Below are 15490 nucleotides of genomic sequence, written 5' to 3' on the forward strand. Positions count from 1 at the left end.
TTCAAGTTAACTCTCATGTGAGCTACCAGTCGCGGAGCGGAAGATCGGCGGATTTGTAGCGGAAAGAGTTTTCCGCTACCTATGTTGGTTTCGTTGTCCTCGGAAGACGAGATTGCATATTTTCGATACATTCGATTTTCTTATTCTTCCTACTTGGCACACGCAGCGGCGCTTCTCCACTACCTGCGTGTCTCCTCTCCTGCAGCCTGTGACATCGTGAATGGGACGGCGAAAGACCTCACATCGCCTTACTCTAACTACCCCAAGAACATGACTACACACTCAGGAATTATTTAACGAGGAATAGCAAGCTACCCTTTCTGGCTGACTTTTCCTGTCAAAATAAATAGATCCCCCCTGTGAATGCACTGTGACAGAGAAGGCAAGCCCTCTCCTTGCTCAACCTGTTGTACACATGTACCTGACGGCGCTCAATGTCATTCGACACGTGCATGTTTGTTTGCATTTAGTTCACTTACTTTTTTTGCGTATTAACCGGGAAACAAAGCAAGGACCGATCACAGTATAGTGGAAACAAGTGAGAAAAAAATCATCAAAGTTTTGTCACAGCCAGGAGCGTACTTTCTACTACGCATACGCTAAAGAGAATTTACACGGTGCCCTTTCAAGGACATGTCGCGAACCATGAAAAGAGAGAGAATGTTCGAGGTCCCCTAAAAGGCGCTATAATTCCCTAACAACCACCTCAAGGTCCACAGAAGAATACAGGCGGAGAAAAGCGCTTGCAGAAAGTGAACGCTCGCCATCCCTCCGGACAGGCCCCTTGCATGCTTTTCTTGACCATCGGGGAGCGGCAGCGAAAGTAACCACCGAACTCAAGTAATCTTCGACTGGCGTCGACGGAAGGTGACGAACGCCAAGAAGGAGGTCACTGGACGCTCCTCGCACTGCAAGGACGTAAGAAAACCGGTCGAGGAACCGGATCAACCTACGTGGAGGGCGACCGACTCACCGAGGAAGTTAGGCCTAACCTGGATCCTACGTCTTCTGGCACTGTCAAGCACTTCTTTGGCTCTGCTTGAGAGCTTCACGACTGTTTGGACCATGTGAGCAGGAGAAGTGATGCGCTGCGTGTTTTTCAAGAACTGTGTGTAAGTTCCAAGTCCGAAGATGCAGGTGACGTGCAACGGCCGAGGGATGGCAGTAGGGGTGGTGACAGGAGCACTGTGCCTGATGGTATTGTGTTCCAATCTGGTAGAGGGTAAGTCCTGTACTTCGGGTTTTGTTCAACGATTGTATTCGGTTATTGAACCTTGCAGTGAATGTGTCCTGATCAAAACGTATGCGGTGATTGTATTGCGGTCGGTTATCGACTTATCGTCAGTTTACAAGGGCGTATCATACTCCTGTTATTGGTTTCAAATCGGAACTAAACTGTAATAGGCTACAGATAAAACGGTTAAATAGCAAGCGAGCTGGTGGCTAAGGTCCATGACGAAAACTCGAGACTGGGAAAAGACGAAAAACAGACGACACAAGACTTTTTGTTGTGTCGTCTGTTTTTCGTCTTTTCCCAGTCTCGGGTTTTCGTCATGGATGTAATAGGCTGTTTTTGTTTTTTATGTTTACTGTAATGACGTCGTCGTACTTTATCGCTAATGTGCCATCTTTATGATTACTTGCGGTGTTATTGTGATTCGGCTCTACATCAATCTGTCATAATCTGCAATAAAAGAAAAAAGCAAAAAACCGGGGAAAGAGAAAAAATGTGTCTGCACCAAAATATCTGATCATTGCTGCGAGATAACAAAGCAAACGTTTTTGTTTCGGTTATATATAGCCCGCTGAAGTTAAATTTTCGACCACTAATGTAAAGTTAGCCACTTCGCCTTTCTTTTTCTTTTTTTCGTTACTTTCAGCTTCCCAATTGACGAAGACTTCAGCGCGCATATGAAGTAGATTTTATTTACTTTAACGGTAACTTTTTATTAGTCTAACGGTGCTATCGATAACAGTTGGATGGATGGAGGGATGGATAACAGCCTTCCCTTTGCATCGGGCGGTAGCATGCGCTACCTAGCCTGTTAAAGTAAAAATAAAGCTACAAATTGGTTGATTCATAAAGTATTTGGTATTTCTTGTATTTTTACGTGCACGAATAAACACCACCTGGTAACATAGTTGGCAGTGTTGATAACCACCCGTTCGCTCGAAACAGGTTGTTCAAGATCCTTGAACACTTCGCTAACGGCAAGGACGTATCGGAGGGGTGACTTTGGCCGCAAGACCTTGTAGCAGCGTGATGTCACTCTCCTAACGGTTTCTTCCGTTGTTCATAGCGACTAAGAACAGTAGACGCGTTTTGTTAACAAACATTATCCTTCCGTAATCGTTAAACCAAGTTCAGAGATCTCAGAAAGGCTCTGTAGCATTAGGCTACATTGTTATGCCGCTACCTTGATTGGTACTTTCTTAATGGAGAAGTGCAACTGTCTCTCTTGCTTTCTTTTTTTTTTTTTTTTTTTTTATGCGATACGATCTTTCATTACGTTATATTGTATTTCAACACTGTTTGTATTGCTACTAGATTATACACGGATTACTTCGTGCTCAAAAGTTACGTTTAACTTATTTTTCGTCTTTAGCCGCCAATTTTACTTCCTTCCTAGTAAACTGTCCTGCTGCAGCTTTCAAATACACTCCTATCTCCTCCATCGTCAAGTATTCGTCCCTGCTTGCTTCCGAAAACTGTGTTAGATCGTTCAGCGATCATATATAAGTTCAAGGGAAATAAAAAGATGACAGTAAAATTGCGTACGAAACCAAAATGTGCAAATTCCACTAATACTGCTACTGCGTAATGTATGAGTAAAGCAGGTTCGATAGGAATAACGATACAACCACATGAACTAGATCTGAAGAGCTATGAACTACGTGTCTAGTTTTTTCTTCTTCTTTTTTCTGTCTACAGTGGCCATGCCAACCTTGAACATCATGTCTAAAATGAAAGAAATAGCTAAAGTTGCGGGTATTTATGATCAGCATATTTTTATTTCCTAACTCTAATCTAATATAATCTATGATCAAATTTGCATCATGTATACTCAAAGCCGAGATTTGTACATCATCATTTGTTGCATGCATGTCTCATCGTGACAGTGGCCGGATTCTACAAAAGGCCTGGAAAGTGGTCTCGCCCAGCTGCACTGTATGTGGAATACGTGGGAGAAACGTCCTAGCTGTGCATGAACTGTTCTCAGAAGCAAGTTGCCGCCTACGATCAGAGTTGAATGCACCGGACCACTAGACTTTTAGTGTCGTCAAAATTCTAGGGCTCTGAGACCCACAATTCCAGCAACGAACGTTTCACGTTCTAGTCAGATGTTTGCGAGACATTGAGGCGTACACCAAGTTGTAGAGCTCTTCAGGGCCTCGGTTCAGAACAGTGGAACTCACTTCGTCACTTTATATTTTCGCACACTCGTGCGACACTAATTTTTCTTCGTTTCTCCAGCAATCCCAAACGGCCCACACACTATACAGGATGTTTCAGTTAAATCCCCGGGCTAAATAATTCGCTCACCAATCGAAGAATTTTCTTTTTTCCAAGTATCTGTCCGATGCCACCTACAAGCTGCGCACCGTGTGAATGAGTGGGAGGCGCTCATAATTTAAATAAAAATTCAAATGAATTTCGTGAAACACATAACTTCTAAAGCGGGGCGCCGTCGGCATTAAAATGGGTACTTGGGGGGTGCCCTTTTGGGACATTCAGTGGACACCTTTTAGAGAAAAATCTGCCACCGAAGCGGGTCATTTGTTGCAGTTGTCGCTCCAGTTCATGCAGTCCTGTTCCAGTCGCTACTGTTGTCGCTCCACGTTCTTTTTTCTTTTCTCTTTTTTTTTGCGTGAACTGCGCCCGCATTGAATGCGATAGTGCAAAAATCGAATATGTTTTCGAGAAAGGTCCTCCTTGAGAACCCTTCTCCACCGAGAACTCAGACTTTTTCGGAGATCTCTTTATGGTCCCTTTAACGTGGTATATCGTCTACACCCTCAGCTGCTAACAGCTCATGGATAAAATAATCTTAAAATGAGCTGATCTTTCCTCCTTTTTTTCTAATAAATATATCTCCCTTAAAATGAGGTATCCGTCTCCATAGGATCTTAAGGAATTATATGAGTTGTCGTTGCGCGGTTTGTCGATGGACGACAGGCCAGTCTGGCAACCACGTCATACGACCTGTTCTCTATTCTGTCTTCTGGCTCTTGGCTCGTGTGAAATTTACGATCACACTCCGTCAGAATGTGATGTGAATACTCTGTCACTCCACAAGTTGAGCACGTCCATGAAGGTGAGACACCAATCTTATAAAGAAACGCGGTCCCGAATGGGACATTCGATCGTAGCCGGTGAAGTATATATAGTGCTTCCAGTGGTCAGGGCAATGGTGGTGACGGAAACAAATCCAACTCATACTGTAAAGCAGCGACACAGGCACAGTTTCTCAGGTCCATTTATAGTTTGGCGGTGCCACAGGTTCTGTACTCGTAAAATCTATATCGGGGCTTTTATTTTAAATCCCGTACATATTGTTTTGTAGTCAACACTAGAAGAGATGCGTAGATGCGGTTTCCGCAGGTGCACTCTAAGGGTGGGGTGGAGGGGGGGGGGGTCCTTTTGGGGACTAAATGCATTGCCACAAAAATTAGTCCATTTAGGGAGTAAATGAATGTGAATGTCACAGAGTGGGGGCTGCATTTCACGCTCTGAGTCTTAGGTACATAATTCATGCGGATAGATGAAAATACTTTGGATCAACCGTGATATGTCGAGTGATAAAAAATCTTGCGACATGCATAGGGCCAAATTTCTCAAGAAAGAACCTCAAGCCAAAACGCCGTGCTCAAACTATGTTCTCCTCTGTGTGGGTGGAAAATTGCTAAGCTATCGAAGTTATATATATATATGTATATATATATATTTTTCACCTTCTTATATTTCACCCTCTTTATATTTCACTGGCTTGCACTGTGACATTGAGGAGTGCTCAGTCACCCTCCCAGGTGTATATCGCTCGCTGAGTGACCCCTGGTTTGCCAATCCCCTACGATGCGCAGCTACCCAGGGCCGACGAGCCGCAAACACGGCGAAACACGTGTCCTCTGGTGCTGTCGCATCGTTCAATGAGTATCTATATATATATATGTTTACAGTTTGATCGTGCACTCCCAGCCAAGGACAGCTGTTTCGCTCTACTTGGAGCTCGTCAGCATGGCGTAGGGAAGTGACATGATCTTGGGTCGGCACAACAGTGCGTCTCGGCGAGACGTCAATGTTCCACGGTGACGGCGCCACCTGTGGAGGCCGCAGTGCAAGCCAGAAAGTACACATATACAAAGTGAAAATATAGCCGAAGCTCTGTAGCTGCACGTTGAGCACATGTTTACAGTTTTTGACGACTCGCCGAGACGCACTGTTGTGCCGACCCAAGATCGTGTCACTTCCCTACGCCAGGCTGACGAGCTCCAAGTAGAGCGAAACAGCTGTCCTTGGCTGGGAGTGCACGATCAAACTGTAAACATGTGCTCAACGGGCAGCTACAGAGCTTCGGCTATATTTTCCCTTTGTATATATATATATATATATATATTTGTATATATTTAAAGAGGGGGAGAAAGCCATTCAAAAAAAATAAGTAAATGATGCTAGACACTGTGGCATTGAGGAGTGCTCAGTCACCCTCCCAGGTGTATATCGCTCGCTGAGTGACCCCTGGGTTGCCAATTCGGAACGATGCGCAGCTACCCAGGGCCGACGAGCCGCAAACACGGCGAAACACGTGTCCTCTGGTGCTGCCGCATCGTTCCATGAGTATCTATTTGTATATATTTATATATATGTTATATATATAGTTTTACAGGCCAGTGTCACTCTTGTGTATCGCATCAAAGGTTCTTGAGCATATTATCTATTCAAATATTGCTAAACACTTAAGTGCCAACAATTTTTTGTCACCAGCTCAACATGGCTTCCGACCGGGATGCTCATGTGTTACCCAATTGGTTTGTTTTCATTATGACGTCACCCAGGCTTGGGACGAGGGCTTTCAAACACTTCCGTAAAGCCTTCGACACCGTGCCCCATACCCTGTTGTACCATAAATTAGAAAAGTTAGGTCTGGACCCATTGGTGCTCAGGTGGTTAAGAAATTACATCACTAGCAGGATGCAGCGCGTTGTTGTTAATAGTGCTTCTTCTCGTTGGTCTCGTGTTACGTCAGGGGTACCACAAGGGTCAGTGTTAGGCCCTTTACTTTTTTTTTTAATATACATTAATGACATAACGAGTAACATTGAATCCAATATTCGGTTGTTTGCAGACGATTGCATCGTATATCGCAAAATTAGGGACGGGACTGACAGAAGAATCCTTCAAAGTGACCTTGACCGTCTTTGCGAGTCGTGTGATAGGTGGGAGATGGCACTGAATGCATCAAAATGTAATGTAATGCACTTTAACCGCCCCCATCGCTCAATTTCACATACTTACGTTATAGGATTTACCCCCATTTCTGCAACCAGTGAGTACAAGTATCTGGGTGTTACGTTTCAGTCAAATTTGCACTGGGAGGGACAGGTTAACCAAGTTGTTTCCAAGGCCAGCCGTACGTTGTTTTTTATCCGGCGCAACTTTAAAAATACTCCACCAACAGTAAGGGAAACAGTTTATAAAGCATACGTTCTTCCTATTTTAGAATATGCTTCTGCTGTGTGGGACCCGCACCAAGAGTATCTGCGAAAAAGAATTGAGTATGTACAGAATATAGCCGCTAGATTTGTTACGGGCAACTATTCCATGGAGACTCGTTCCTCTGAGTTGGTTAAAGCATTAGGCTGGGAGTCATTAGAGCTGCGTAGGAAGCACTGCCGGCTTAAATTAATGTTTGACATTCACAGTGGTGACACTGGCCTCAATGCAATTATGTTTCTTCGTTCACCTGTTTTCATGTCATCGAGGGTTGATCACTCCAAAAAGATGGAGCCGTACCCGTTTGACATGTCTGTCTTTAAACAGTCCTTCTTCTATGAGACAATCCCACTATGGAATTTACTAACGCGTGAAGTTGTGTCTGCCCAAAACGGCTCTGTCTTTTTATGTAAATTGAGATCCATGCGGGATTAGTGTGCTCTCTTCATTCTGTCCTCGATTTCTGTATTCCTTTTTTTTTTCCCGTGATGTATGTCCCCATTCCCCATCTCTAATGCCCCCCGGCGCTGCAGGGTATTTTGCAATAAATATATAAATAAATATAGCCTTTATTCCTTCAAATTCACGAAGAGCACACGTTTACGTAGACTGTTGCATTCAGGAGACTATTTACGAAGTTCAGTGACTATTTGCAGTTCTGGGGAGTAAATTTCGGGGTTAGGGGACTAAAATGGGGAGTTATTGGCGGTCTAGGGGACTAGAAGCTGTAATTTCTCCCCATTTTGCTCTTTTTTTTTCTTAGTGTGTGGGTTATGCGGCAGGGCGGACATCCTGTCGGCCAGCTTATGTAACTACTGGACGATGGAGTTGGAGTTGGAACTAGGAAAGAAAAATATGGAGATGGTGGCTCCTACAAAACACAGGAGCCGTCGACGACTGGACGATAAATTGCCTAAAATTATGCTTCCGAGTAAATGCAAGACAGCAGAATTAGAGCCAACCATTATTTATAAATCCACCCTCATTTTTAAATATACATAAACGACTTTCAACAACTTTATTTTGGCTTTGGAGAGTGGGGAGGCTCTACCCCATTGCTAGATTTTGCTATGCAAATTAGCCGAAACTGAAACCACGCACTTCTCGAGCGCAAAAAGGGCGTTAGCATAGGAGGGTCACATGTTTTGTAGCGATGGAGCTGATTGGAGTAAACGCTAATTTGTTGGCTAGCGAGAACGCTTTCCGGTCCAGATAAGCGGAAAGTGATGTCATTTCCGTGCTCGAGAAGTGTGTAGTTCTGGTTACGGCGCATTTGTACATGGAAATTTGGCGAATATATCTTAAAGTGCGTGTTCGTTTCAGAATTTTTAAAAAAGGGGATTGGATTCAAGTAATAGTTGCCTCCAATTCTGCTGTCCCGCATTTTCCCGAAAACATCTAATTAAAAAGTTAATGAATGAATTTTAGGTTAAATGCTCTTCCCCACAAGATGTCCGCCTGGGCGCGTAAATCGCCTGCAAAAATGGCATCACAGCTTTTAAAGGATAAAAAGAACACTCTGTATATCTTGTGTGCCGTGATTCCCGATAAGCTACGTCATCCCACCAATGCCGGTATGACAAAGGGCGGCCCTTTTGTATCAAAAAGATGATGATGCTCGTGGGGAATTTGCATGACGACGCTTACTGTTGGACTTCTTACAGGAGGCAGGGTTCGTCACTGCTACACCTGTCGTTCCCGAGGGCCGCTGGGAGACTGCCGTGACCCTTTCCCTTACAACGAAACAACAGCTGAAGACGTCAGAGGCGTCGAGCTGACGCCCTGCGCGTCCGCCTGGTGCGGAAAGCTCGTCGAAGGACGTGATGATGGTACGCATATTTTTCTCTTCTACAATGACAGTCTGCGTAATATTCATATTGACCTTTTCCCTACCGTTATACCTTAGCCTTAGCTTGGCCCGTGTGTCTTGTTTGTACTGTCGTGAGAACATGGGTTGGATATATGGCAGTATGACTGATGAATTTTTCTCCAATAACAAAGTCAGAAAATTGCACTTGTACGAATGTCGTTTGAATTCTGCATCGTGAATAAACCGAAATTAGCAACATTTACGGCATTTTCTAATGTTACATACGAAAATACCGTACCCGTGAGCTATGCGAACGCCTGCTAAAAACGCACAGTTTGATGCCGACATGGGGGATCGGATAAATGCCTATACATCGTGCACTGGGGGTGATTCCGCCCCCATCCCTGCACCCCCGGCGAAAACTAGTGACACATCCTGATCGAAACCGACTAACACCGCAGCGTCCCTTGGAGTAGTTTCATTACTATATAGCACAGCCGATGGGGCTATACAGTAACAAAGTCGTAAAAAAAAACGTGGAATTAGGTTGAAAATTATTTGAACGTGAGCAACGCGAAAGTAAAAATGGTGGCCTGTTCGGGTCCACGCGGCGATAATCCGTCATTTGAGAAAAGATGACGCATGCGCGAGACGGTGGTAGGCACGAGCATTCGAAAGCCGCAACGGACAACCCGAGTCTGACCCGATCAGGTTCAGCCATTGATTCTTTCTTTTTTGTCACCAGAAAACTGGCTGGATTCTTATCACACAGTTATTTTGCCTTTGCGTGCGGACCGGGCTCCGGTCTAGACCCACGACACTTGTCCTCAACTTTGACCTCAACTATTTGTTGCACATTTTTCATCAGCAATCTGGTACACAAGTGTTACGCATGAAACAGCTTTTTCAACTGATTTCACGTTCCGCCATGCTCTGAGGAAGAACAAGTTAAACTTTATTGTGGGGGCGATGGTGATGCCACTGAACCACTACCGTTTCCGAAGACGACAACCTCTCTGGGATGGCACGATATCCCTGCGTTGAAATTCCCAGAACTCGAGATCAACCATACGAAGATCACAAGTTGCAACATGAAAGCTTGTATCTGCGAGGTCTGGCCGTCTTTCAAAACAGGATATCATTGAACAGCTTCGCGTGTTTTCGATCTCGGTTAAAGTGGCGCAGGATGGACGCGCAAGATGAACACAACGAAGCGACGTTGGTGAGTTTATGGTTAGGCGAGACCTAATTTGGTGACAATATGTCCCCAAATGGGAGGTGGGCGGGGATCCGTTCTTGCGCAGGTCCATCTGCATTATTAGTGACTTTTAGTATATCGTACGCCTTTGCGTACGTAAGGAATATCGTTGGTGGTTCTGCGCAAGACATAAGCAGAGCTTTGCGCATTGCGCAGAACCACCACGCTATTCCAAAGGCGATACTATGAACTGTGGGATTTCGGGGTACACCCAACCTGTCTACGTGCCGACAAGAGACGCCACGAATACGGATAGTCCTCCTTTTAGTTTACATTCAGTTTGTGACTCAGATGCCTGAAAGTGACCACGAGGAGCAACATTTTAGTATTCTCATCAACTGCCAGAACTGTTCTGTAGTGAAGCCCAATTTTTAGTTTACTTTTTCTTCTACCTTGTGCTTCACTTGTAACGGTGAGGTATAATTTGTAATTCAGCACCATTTTGAGAGACCTTGTTACTGAGCCATATACTGTGCTTGGGGTTTTAGTTTCTTATCCAATCAAGGCAAAGTTTGTCCTGTGTACGCCTTTCCTCAGATAAAGTAGCTGATTCGCAAGCTATCTCGTGCAGAAAGTATATACCAATAAGAGCCTAAGCTTAGTCGGTTGTGTTGTATCACGATTTCCGTGCGCAACCATTGAGTCATTCATTACTGTGGAGAGTGAACAGCATTTTACGCCTGTCACTCTAAGAAAAAAAAAGGAGTAATTGCAGCTTCTATTTATTTATTTATGATAATACCTCAAGTTTTCTCACGGGGCGTTACGTGAGGGTGGAAACAAACGCACACATGAACATACAAGAACATATGCTAAATGCACATATAGGAAGGAGAAATTGCTGTGGCAAGATGAAAAAACCCAAGTATGTAGACAACAGTGTCGGAGACTGAGACGAGGGACTGGTCATTCCAAGCAGCAATAGTATGCGGAAAATAAGAATACAAAAGAGAAGACACGTTATGGGCTCACACCTGGCAGAGATGTAATCAGCTGGATAGAAGAGTTGTAATAGAATTTATGAAAAAGACGGATTTGAGAGGCGAACTTGAGAGATGATATGCTTGAAGGATAGGAGTAGTCAGAGAGAATAAAACGAGTTGCACGGTTTCGGAGAGATTCAAGGAGATTGATAAGGCTAGTTAGTTAACTAGTTCTTGTCCCCTAGACTACAATTACTCCCCATCTTAGTCCCCTATAACCCCGAAATTTACTCCCCAGGACTGCAAATAGTCACTCAACTTCGCAAATGGTCTTCGGAATGCAACAGTCTACGTAAATATGTGCTCTTCGTGAATTTGATGGTGTAAGGCTATACAGGGTGTTTCAACTAAAGTGATAAAAAATTCTAACTGGCGACGTGTTCGCCGGATGATTGTGGGACTTTCGGCAATTACCTTCTGGAAACTTTTGCCACCATTGAGGAAGGCTTTGGAAAATTTTTAATTGCGGGAAATTTATTTTTGTCAATTGAGCTTTGAAAATTGCCAGGCGAATCTCACTTTTTGTTACAGAAATATGAAGTCTTCCACGGATATCCGCAGACCCAACAAAAACTATGCACAGAATTGCAACAGAAAGAGTCGAAAAAAATTAGCAAAAATTACCCTTTAGTCCCGCCTGCTTGATTTTCGCAATGAAGCGCGCTCGAAATGTGCGTCTAGAGGAAGAAGTGTCCACGCCTTCATTTGTTTTGCCTTCTTTGTGATAAGACGGTTGTCCCCAGCATCAAGGTCAAAGCGGGGGAAAGAAAGGTAAAACCGGGAACACTTCCTTCTCTCCTCCAATCTTCAGTGCGCTCTTCTTTGTGACAATCGAGCAGGCGGGGCTAAAGCGTAATTTTTACTAATTTTTTTCGACTATTGCTGTTGCGGCGTAGTTTTTGTTGGGTCTCTGGTTATCCGTGGAGGACTTGACATTTCTGTAAAAAAAAGTGAGGTTCGCTAGGCAATTTTCAAAGTTCAATTGAAAAAATAAATTTCCCGCAACTAAATATTGTACAAAGCCTACCTCAATGGTGGCAAAAGTTTCCAGACGGTAATTGCCGAAAGTCCCACAATCCTCTGGCAAGTACGTCGCCAGTTATAATTTTTTTATCACGTTATGTGAAACACCCTGTATAACTTAGCTTAGCAATTTTCCACCCACACAGAGGAAAAAAATCGTTCGAGGATCGTTCTTGCGAAATTGTGCGCTATGCATATCGCAAGATTTTATATCACTCGACATACCACGGTTGACAATTTAATTCAACTATTTTCATTCATGCACATGAATTACCTGGGGCTCTTAGAACAGAGCGTGAAATGCAGTCCCCACTCTTTGACATTCATTTAGTCCTGTGCATTTACTCCCTAAATGGACTAATTTGTGTGGCAATGCATTTAGTCCCCAAAAGAAATAAAATTACTCCCTTTTTCTTTAAGTGCGCTTATCTCCGCCAGTACGAGTAGGCTCTATGCAAACTCAGCAGACAGGCTGATCCTCCATATGAAAATTGCGAAATACGATCCAAATAATGGGAATCGTCCTATAAGGTTCTGCTGATATTAATCATCGGCAAATGTTGTCTACCCGAGGGCAGTTCGTCCAAGTGTAGTTTAACAACACTTGCTAAGAAAAATGCAGTAGGAAACGCACGGAAATTCTGGCATGCGGCTACCAGTAAGGGAAACATTGTTTAAAAAGGATAAAAAGAACAGTGCAAGGGGACAACGAAAGGGACAGAAAACGAGACACACTGACTGCCAGCCAAAGGCTTTTATTTGCGAAGCAACCCCGCTGGTTGGTTGGCAGTCAGTACTGTGTTTGTCTCGTTTTGTGCCCCTTTTGTTGTCCCCTTGCACTGGGTTTTTTTTTTTTTCCTTTTTAAATGGATCACCAACCCCCACGAATTTTAACTTTATTTCAGGAAACATTGTTGCCCTTCTCTATGGCTGTGTTCCAATACTTGGCTGTATGAGAAGGCGTCTGGCTGGAAAGCTGGGTAGACGTCTCCTCTCAGAGGCGCGGATTTGGAACAGACTTGGTGCCGCTTCCGCCATCTATCAGACAACGCAGGAACTACACCCCCACTACATTAAAACTTGCAATCTGTCATTTAGCGCTGAGATATCAATATGTGCGGCCTATAAAGACTATAATTAGACGCCACAGGCTCACCAGACATGGAAACCTCGATGTTGTCGACAGGCGTGACAATTGCCATAGCTGCCGTCAACTACAGTGTGCATAGCTGGTCTGCATCGGTACTAGGGGTACCAGGCGAGAACTGGAACGAGACTCAACATGGCAGCACTTCCGGTTACACCGCCAACAACAACAATAACTGTATGGTGATTTTCATCGCCAGGGGCGATACTCTGCTGGTTGTGAATGAAATAATGAGCCCCTAGCCAAGCCAGCCAAGAAGCTGTCTAACCGGGGTATGGTACGCACCCCATATGACTTACAAGAATGACACTAGCTCGCCATCGTGCTAACCAAACACAGCTCAGAGGCAAGGCACCCCCTTCCCGTTGCTGCTGCTACCAGCGCCTTTATGTAAACATGTAGTCATACTACCCTAGCGAGTACAGAACAAAACATATTTAATCCAGCTTTCTGGGCATTCAAAATATATTTCAATTTGATTCAAGTTCAAGTGTGTGTGTTTTTTTTTCTCAGCTTGTACAGAATTAATGCCGTACAGATTTAAACGGAGTAATTAATCATTCAAAATACAAGCATACATTAATTCAGCATACAAAAGGAAAATTCAAGGTCAAGAAGAAGAAGAACAAAAAGCAGCTACATAGCTTTTTGCACGTGTACCCTGCTGCCACCAGGGGACAATAATCAACTTTTATAACCTCTAACGTGCTTCAACTGTTTCCATCTTATAGATTTTGACGTAGCCACGGAGCGGATGTGCCTACAGCGCCCTCCTGATGATCAAGAAGAAAGGTGCGCCGAAACCCTGTATCGGAACCGCCGAGTTTTTATGTGCTTTTGCCGTGGAGATTTCTGTAACGGTGCCTTCAGTACACTGACTTCAAAGCCGACTACACTGCTTGGTTCACTTCTGGCAGTGCACTTCGCTATGCAGGTCATAAGTAGGTTGTTATTTCCAGATTTGTAATATAGAATAAATTTTATTTTTTGTTATGGACTACCCTGGTTTTTATTTACACTTGTGCCGTAACGACTCTGTTCCTGGAATTTGAACACTTATGACTAGCACCCCAATATAGTACTTGATTATGTTCAAGCCAAGGACAGCGTCCGACGCTGTCCTTGGCTTGGCTTATTGATTATATCATGGCACAAAACATTCACCAAATGTACGCAGAAGCAGTTGCAGTGGTGGCAGTTACAATAACCGCCACCACCACCTGAACGCAGCAGGTACCACCAGGTGTAGCCAAAGATTTTTTTTTCGACACAACATGTGCGGAATTTCATTTGGCAGAATATATAAAGTACAACAGCAAATAAAAAGCGTAAAGCATGTTGGCTGTTTATGCTACTAAGCCACACCTTTAGTATCAAGTAAAAAAATGTGCAGTACAAACATTATTGGAGAATACAGAAAATGTGTAGAAATAGCGAATTCGCGTGGTCATTTCCTACCACAGGCTGTGCTGTCTGAGATAGGAAATTTACCGTCCAGACTGATCGGCTTAGTAGGTTGAAAAACGTGTCGTAAAGCTTGCACGTTGAAGCCTAACGTTGCAGAGCTACTACTACTTGGTGGAATCCAATAAAATGGCGCTGTCCCCCTAGAGAATGTCTTTGCCTTGTACACATACCGAGAGATGTTTCGTCGTGGAGACCATAGTTCCTCGTTGATGTGGCTGTTTGAGCAGGAGGAGGATTGGGCTGTAGGAAACGACTCATTCAATGCCACATCGACTGAGATGAGGATGGCCGTTGTTCTCAGTCATTCACGCAATGGAACTTCTTTCAGCATGCATCGACGACGCACCATGAACTTGAATGAATAAGGCGTTCATGCAACCGCTGTGCTTTCCTTGCTTCCCTCTGCAATACGCCTTATGCAGAGCCGTATATTAAAAGGGAGTCTGGCCATTGGGAGGAGTCACAAAAAGAGGCTCGACCTGTCAATCACAGTTTCGCTCCTCTGATTGGTTTGCTTTTTACCAAGGGGGTCGCCATGACACCATACTGCCACCCAAAATGGCGACGAAAACAAACACGATGAAGCGGGGATTTCGTGACAAAAATTTTTCACAGACTAACCCGATTTTACGCTGCAAATGTACATCCTAATATAAATTTCTCGGAAATCAGTTTCAACTTATGCTCATCCATCGATATCTAACTGAAAATAATACGTTTTGTCGCCGGTGTTAGGCCTAGTGAACACGGCGATCACAACGAAATCATAATAAAAACGGCGCTGTGCTGTACAATCTTATATTTAACAGCTGGATTTCATGGATACAAACATTCTTGCCTATTATATTCCAACTATTCATGTAAATTTGTTTAAAAATCATACCGGCAACAGAATGTGTCCCAGCAGGTGGCTCTGCCGGCAGCGGTACAACGACGGAAGCAGACGACAATTCCCGACGTGCCTTACGCTCCCTAGGTGGCGCTTATCAAATTTCCATCAACAATACACTACTTTTGCAGATTGCGAGAGGTATCCATTTCAATCCCATCCAATCCACTTGCCACCCAAAATGGCGCTGCACATGTTAGA

The 15490-nt window shown here is 44.1% G+C and overlaps 1 protein-coding gene and 1 long non-coding RNA gene across 2 annotated transcripts in view; one reads left to right on the top strand and one right to left on the bottom strand.

Annotated features, from left to right (window-relative positions):
• The window catches only part of LOC135393760 (uncharacterized), a 30052-nt gene extending 16910 nt beyond the window's left edge, over positions 1-13142 (bottom strand). Inside the window, exon 1 of the long non-coding RNA XR_010422716.1 lies at positions 12943-13142. This is a non-coding gene — a long non-coding RNA (uncharacterized LOC135393760). The remainder of the gene's footprint in view (positions 1-12942) is intronic.
• Positions 916-13930, top strand: LOC135393759 (UPAR/Ly6 domain-containing protein rtv-like). The gene is made up of 3 exons (XM_064624003.1): positions 916-1222; positions 8377-8541; positions 13665-13930. Exons 1-3 carry the CDS (start codon positions 1132-1134, stop codon positions 13898-13900), a joined length of 492 nt encoding a protein of 163 aa, XP_064480073.1. The 5' UTR covers positions 916-1131; the 3' UTR covers positions 13901-13930.
• Positions 13931-15490: the final 1560 nt, after the last annotated feature.

This window comes from Ornithodoros turicata, chromosome 5, assembly GCF_037126465.1.
Source record: "Ornithodoros turicata isolate Travis chromosome 5, ASM3712646v1, whole genome shotgun sequence".
NCBI lineage: Eukaryota > Metazoa > Arthropoda > Arachnida > Ixodida > Argasidae > Ornithodoros > Ornithodoros turicata.